The sequence below is a fragment of the Fulmarus glacialis genome, unplaced genomic scaffold, assembly GCF_000690835.1.
Source record: "Fulmarus glacialis isolate BGI_N327 unplaced genomic scaffold, ASM69083v1 scaffold36628, whole genome shotgun sequence".
NCBI lineage: Eukaryota > Metazoa > Chordata > Aves > Procellariiformes > Procellariidae > Fulmarus > Fulmarus glacialis.
The window spans coordinates 2,188-9,163 of NW_009230948.1; the positions used below are offsets into that span (position 1 = coordinate 2,188).

General features: G+C 41.9%; 1 protein-coding gene across 1 annotated transcript; it reads right to left on the reverse strand.

Moving 5' to 3' along the window:
- Nucleotides 1-831: 831 nt before the first annotated feature.
- Nucleotides 832-5,232, reverse strand: ARF1 (ADP-ribosylation factor 1). The gene is made up of 4 exons (XM_009584394.1): nucleotides 5,051-5,232; nucleotides 4,244-4,354; nucleotides 3,458-3,582; nucleotides 832-2,395 (listed from the first exon to the last, which is right to left on the reverse strand). Exons 1-4 carry the CDS (start codon nucleotides 5,196-5,198, stop codon nucleotides 2,234-2,236), a joined length of 546 nt encoding a protein of 181 aa, XP_009582689.1. The 5' UTR covers nucleotides 5,199-5,232; the 3' UTR covers nucleotides 832-2,233.
- Between the last annotated feature and the right edge of the window lie 1,744 nt (nucleotides 5,233-6,976).

Here is a 6,976-nt window from a genome sequence, read left to right on the forward strand (position 1 = left end):
CCACCTCTGCAGGGATGGGGGACGAGAGAGGAGCCGGGGGGGCTCCGCTTATTTCAGCAGCACAAAGCGACGCCAGCAGAAGAGCTGGCCCTTCGGGTTCGATGTCCTCCCAGAACAGGAATAAATAGATGTCCTGCCCTATCCTGATTCAGAGCTTGAAATTCGAGGCAAGATGAACAGCTTCAAAAGAATAACCTGACTTACAGGAGTTTTGTAATCCCTCGTCACTGTTTGCCCAACACTATTTACCCTTTACTACCGAGACAAGCGCAAGGAAGGGACACGGGGCTGGGAAAACCTGAACAAACCCGACTCCCACCTGCCGCTGCCCCCGCGGAGGAGAGGGCAGAGGCAGGACCCCCCTGCGCCGGAGGGGACAGCCCCAGAACGAACCCCTGTGCGCGCAGGCTGCCGCACCGCTCCAAGGATTCAGAGAGGAAACGAAACCTGGGGAGCAAGGGGGAAGTGCAATCTGTTGAACAGAAGAGAGATCGGACTTCATAGTTTTTCCCCCCAAAACTAATTCACAGATCCTATTAATAAGTGGGATCGGCAGGAAGAACAATCTCTTGCGGGAGGAGATGGGACTACTCGAGAAGGTCAACAGATGCCCTTGAGGCGGCGAAGGGACTCCGGCCAACAGGAGTAAAGAACCACTGCCCACCTCTTCACCTGCAGGAATCCAACCAGAACAATGCGTTATTTGGAAAATATGAGAGATGTGCCGACATTTTCACGCAAATTGTGATGTGGCAAAATGCCGGTTGGACTCGCATTGATCTAGCGCACGGTACTGTACAAAGATGATACAAAACAAGAAGATACCAGTGCAAGTTTCATGAAACTTTTTATTCAACAAGTATTTCATTATGATTCTGCCAAGATGATCAAATGAACAGCAAGGCATAAAAAACATGAAATAGTTAAGAGATTTTATTCTAATAGCTTTAATTACAGTGCTTGTTTGTCGAAATGAAAACTGAAAACAAGTATACAAAACAGTTGATTACTAATTGTGTATTGAAAGCAATAAAGGTTTCCACAACACTAAATAAACCAGTTCTGATAGTTCCTCAAGTTAAAGTTTAACAGCTCCAGCTTCTTCAGTGTTTATCAAAATACAAAAGAAAAGTAAAGAGGTCTTTTTTCTGATGGCAAATCTGAACCTTGCAGTATGAGGGATGCCAAGGGTTTTCACACATATACAGATATGGGATTGTTCCAAAATGGGATTGAATACTTCTAGAGTGGAATGACTCTCCAAACTCTCATGCTTTTTTTTTTCCTAGACGCTATACATAGGTGTTTGGTGTTTTTCATGGCAATTCTTACGTTAAGTACAGTACTTTCTGCCTATAGAGCTTAGGACTAGTACAGGCTGTGCTTTCTGTGGAAAGGTTTGCCTTCTGGAGTGGTTTACACACAAGAAAAGTACAAAACACTTTTGACAACTACAACAGGCTAAAAATGTGACTTCTGGAAATTATTCAAGTTCAATGGAAACGATCAATCTCACCTGAACCAAAAATCAGAAGTTTAGCATGAGTCTGCAAGCTCATCTAAACCAGGTCCGACAAATCTTTTAACGAGTATGAACAAGTATGAGCTACAGAAAGAGCCAGAGATCTATTAGTTATGATCTGTTCTTTAACTGGATGAAGCTAATTGGGTGTCGATCATTGCTTCACCATTTCAAAAGAATCAAAAGTCACCACATTAGAGCTAGAACAGCAGAAGCTATGTCAAACGTTTGTATGTTGAAGTGTTTTTACTTTTCCTTGACTATTTAAAAAAATACAGAATTCGGGTTAAAAACCAACCACCAAAATGGATCTCACAGATCTCACAACCCAACCGAGATAGTATTCAGCTCTACTGCACAAGGACCACTGGCAACCCTTATGTTAACCCACTTAAATCCCTTCCAAGTACTAAAGAGTGAGTTGATTCTTTACAATAAAAAAGCTGAGTAATATTGCATAGGAGTACCAGAAACTGCCTCATTGGAAACAAAAACTATTTACATTAAATAAGAAACCTAACTGTTTTCAGGCTTGTATTTGCCACATTTACAGCATGATGCAATATATACTGTGACAAAAGAAATGAAAACAGCTTCCGGCACTCAATACCACAAAGTAGCACAGTTTGCCACATTAGAGTAAAGCGAAGGGCGAATAGGAGGAAATAAGAGGGAGGGGTGGAAAAAGAGGGAAGAGGAAGGTTTATGGTTTCATTTCTGGTTTCGGAGCTGATTGGACAACCAGTCCAGTCCTTCATAGAGACCGTCTCCACTAGTGGCACAGGTTGCCTGGATGTACCAGTTCCTGTGACGAAGAGAATGCAGTCCGAGTTTGTCTGTGATTTCTGCTGCATTCATCGCGTTCGGCAGGTCCTGAGGGAAGGAAGAAGAGTCATTTTCTCCCCTACTCGCTGAGAAGAAATGCCCGCCTCCCTAAACCGTTTGTGATCTTGGCTTTAAAGCCAAGAGCTCTCAGAGCTTCTCTTTCAGAAAAACTCAGTGGATTACCTCTATATTCAAGCTATTTCCTCTATACTGACAGAAGTCTCAAAGGTTTAACACCACAATCAAAAGCACATATTACGGAATATTGCTCTTCAGAAAAGAGAAGCGAGACAGCTGACATCTGGATCAAGTCATCAAGCCCCTCAGTGTTGACCCAAAACTGCTTACAATTCAAGGTCCGTTTCATTCACTTTCCACTCAGGAGACGTTTCTGCGACTGCAGTTACGATTGGAGATCAACTTTTATCATAAAGTAGTACTCGGCTTAGTACTGCTTCTGTTTATAGTCTACCTTTCCTGCTCCTAGATGAGACTTACGGCTTCTTTACCCTTCCCAACCGAGCCTATGCAATCGATGAAGCAGGATGCTATTCCTTCTGTAAGTTTACTAGTCATATTTAAGACCCGCAACATTTGGGTTTAAGCTACCAAGGCCTTTACAAGAAATAGAAGGCAGAACTCTCAGCTCGCTTTGTGGCCTGGAAGAGTACAGCTCACAGCTCAACACAAGTGCATTAAAAGTCAGCCCAGCGCTTCCACCAACACAGGCAGTGCCCTTCAAACACCCCAACTGAAGAATTCAGGGAGGTTCTGGCATTCTGGCCTTCCTCTCCGTTTGGAGGAAGCTTGGGCAGGTGCTGTACTTGAGCCAAGCCAACCTTAAAAATCAAACTGGTAGAATTCTTCCCTAAAACTGAAAATACAAGAATTTTTATTAGCCAAGACTGTTCAGAAGGATGCTCCTTTCAGATGAGAACAGGGTAATTTAATCTATGGGTTTGTTGTCTTCAACAAAACTGAATGGACATTTACTGAGAGCTTATCTGTGATTACACCGAAAACATGAATGTCCAGTTCCAGATCTCGCACTCACAAGTATGTTGTACGTTTTCAAGAATTCTTACAGAAAGACACCTTTCTTGGGCATACCTGTTTGTTAGCAAACACTAATAAAACAGCATCTCTAAGCTCATCTTCTGCCAACATTCTCATAAGCTCTTCTCTGGCCTCGTTCACTCGTTCTCTGTCATTACTGTCAACCACAAAAATCAGACCTAGAAATAAGCAAACAATCAAGAATAAGCATTCACCAGAAGTTATTTACAAATGATAAATACTTAGGGAGGTCAGAACTAAGCTTTGAAGAGAAAATAACGCAGAACAATTTAGTATGTATCAGAAAAATACAGTTTTCTTATTACTGTAATCTCATGTCTGAGAGAAGGTCTGTTCTTGCTGAAAGCTGGTGAAAGCGAGCGTTAGCTTGCATTTGTGTTTTTGGAACTTGCACGCTTCATCTACATAACCACTCGATATTTTCCAGTGAGTAGCAACTCTTGAAATCCTGTGACAGGACTCAAATGCATGCACATTATAAAGGCACAGCAGTGGAAGAAGTGACATGGGGCAGCTAGAGCTTGTAGTAAAAACTCTGCTTTGAAGCGAAGGCAGGGAGCTGTGACACTTACAGAAGGAAAGCAAAATTCTGAACTCGCTCTGAGTCAGATGGACAAGGAAGACTGGTTTCTAGATTTCTTCCCATCCCTCTTTGAACCTGCACTAGCTTAACAGAAGAGCCAGACCAGCACAAAAACACACCCTTTTATAATAATAAATATCCCGCCCCCCCAAGGAACTCGCAAGATTATAATAGCAAGGACATTAAAAAATACTTTTTAGATTCTGGAAACCTGTGATTTAAGTGTTCAGACTCACCTTGTGTGTTCTGGAAATAATGGCGCCAGAGTGGTCTGATCTTATCCTGACCGCCTACATCCCAGACTGTGAAACTAATGTTCTTGTATTCTACCGTTTCCACATTGAAACCTAAAATAGAAATTGTAGCAAAAATCTCAGTTAAACATAGTTGGCCCTGAACCTATTGTATTTACCAAGTTACGCTCACAATGTCATCACTAAAAAAGTTATCTTAAAATTTAAATCTACTTTAAATAGGCAGAATCTTACACTGAAGCCCTCAAAGCAAACATGGCTTCTCTGGAACTCCTGCTCCCACCACCACCCCCACTGCAATCAAACTAATGAACAACAGCTGTAATTGTTACCTGAGCAGCTACAAAATAGAGAGCAAACTATGTTGCATCAAAAAACCCTGGTCTCTAAGGACTGCAAATAAGGTATGTCTCTGATCACACAGTTCTCGCAGTCACCCTCCAAAAAGAACGTGTCACCCTGAGTTTCTCGGTCTAATCTACTTGACACCACAACACGCTTAGGAGGCCAGACTGCCCTTCTGTGGCCCATAAAGGGTTGTTCCACAAGTGACTGAAGAGAGGGAATGGAGCGAAAAAAACAGTGTGTCATGTAATCTCCTACCATGCCGGAACACTTGGCTGTGCCATCTTCATACCATGCTTTTAGCAAGCGTTTGTTCTGACAGTCAAGTCAGGGCACAGCACTAAGTCACTTAAATCAACAGAGTGGCAGCTGAGATAAGATACTACTGCAAACAATAAGACCCAAATCTCAAAGTAAGCAGTTATATAAATGTAAAAATCTTACCTATAGTAGGAATAGTAGTTACTATTTCACCAAGTTTAAGTTTGTACAAAATAGTAGTCTTTCCTGCGGCATCCAGGCCAACCATTAGAATACGCATTTCTTTTTTGCCAAAAAGGCCTTTGAAGAGGTTAGCAAAAATATTTCCCATGCTTGAGATACGTTCTCACTGGCCAGTGAAGTCTAGAGGGAAAAGATCACAGTATCACTCATGAGTTACCAATGGCTGTGTTCTGACCAGGGCACAATCAACCACCAAAAAAAAGTATCAGATAATAGGAATTCTTTAGATACCCCCAGCCACCACCGTACATTATTTTTCCCCACACTGAAGCAATACAAAGATGAACATAGATGCCAAAACTTACGCCTTATAAAAAGACATTGCTCCGAGTGCTTTAAATCTTTCAAATATTCTTTCAGAGATTTGAGTGTGAAATGCTGTTCTCAAACTTTTGTTTGCAAAATTCATGGTTTGCTTTCAACGCAACTGACCACTTCAGGTAGTTTGTCCCCCATTGTTACAGGACAATTTATCTGCGGCCTAAAATGTGACCATAAAACACACTTTTTCTAACTGACCTGCAGTTAAAAAAGGTTTTAAATGCGTGCTCATCTCTTTGCTGCTTAGCGCACCAATAGCTGGTCCTTCTTTTGCAAAGGAAACCCAGAATGCAGCTTGGATTCTCTCCTACTCAAAACAGTTTCCTTCCTCTCAAGCCCTGAGGAAACAGCCTGTGAATACAATGTAAACACAAAGCAGTATTTTACCTTCATTAGGCCTGTGAATACAACATAAACACAAAGCAGTATTTTACCTTCATTAACATTGGAGACCTCCTCCAGGAAGCAAATTCACATTTACTAAAACGTAATTAACTATTGAAAATTAATAGCCACATTAAAAAAGGCAGGCTGAGAAATGAATGCTTCTTCCTTCACTGCAAACACTTCTGCTTGGACGCTCAGAAGCGATTAACATCACCAGGAGCTTCCTGTTAGGAACTGGAGAAACTGCCTCTCCACTCCAGTCCTCACGGACACTCCCTGGGCCCTTGCGACGGAATCCACCCCACCACAACTTGTCCACTTCTTCCCTTCTTCCACAAATTTCCCCTCCTTCCCAAACTTATACTACACAGTTTACAGTGAGTTTGAAATCATCAAGAGAACTATTATTCTGCTCACATTAGACATGAAAAAAGCAGCTTGAAAGCTTTACAGTGGGGTGTAGATGAGGATCTTACATGGCGACAGTGATGATTCACACCTCTACTGCCACGTTGTCTAGAAGCTCTGATGTCAGTTTGAAAAGACTGAGCCCAACTGAAAATACAAGCTTAAGACAGTAGAAGTACCTACAGCCAAGACGTGCGACATTCAAAGGATGGGTTTCCTGTAAACCAAGTCACACAATTTAAAGCGCAGTATGAAGTTTGAATCGTCTTTTGAAGATATTCTGTATTTCATGATGAAGCTGTATGCTTCAAGCAAAATTCTCACTGGAAATAGACTTTACAGAATATCTATTTAAGACAATTAAAACAAGCTTTGAATGGAAAAGTGCACCACAGATCTTGTCCCGCTCTGTTTAGCTGTATGCTAGGGATGTATCCTCGCTGAGCTGAGCTGTGTAGGGTCTAAGCAGTTCTGCCCTTCTCAGGAAGCTTTGCTGGGTGCAATTTTTAACCCAAAAGTTAAGCACTGTAACATTAACTAAGTCACATGTCTTAGCACACACAGCTCCTCAGTGAAGTTCAGAGTCCACTCCAGACTTCCTGAATGACATCAATCACCACTTCAACTTGCTAAAGTAACTCGAGTCAAAGATTCATTTATTTTATATGATTGAAGCTCAGTGCGACCGAAACTTTAAAACTAAGCTCAGCTATAAGCCAAAGAGGGCAGCCTGGGGATTAAAACCAAACG

What these genes read in the sequence shown, in the direction of transcription:
- ARF1 (XM_009584394.1), bottom strand. Translation starts at nt 5,198, where the DNA reads ATGGGAAATATTTTTGCTAACCTCTTCAAAGGCCTTTTTGGCAAAAAA. An exon ending in TTATTTCCAGAACACACAAG is followed by an intron (nt 3,583 to 4,243) that starts GTGAGTCTGAAC and finishes GCTTATTTCTAG; the next exon opens with GTCTGATTTTTGTGGTTGAC. An exon ending in TAGTGTTTGCTAACAAACAG is followed by an intron (nt 2,396 to 3,457) that starts GTATGCCCAAGA and finishes TCCTTCCCTCAG; the next exon opens with GACCTGCCGAACGCGATGAA.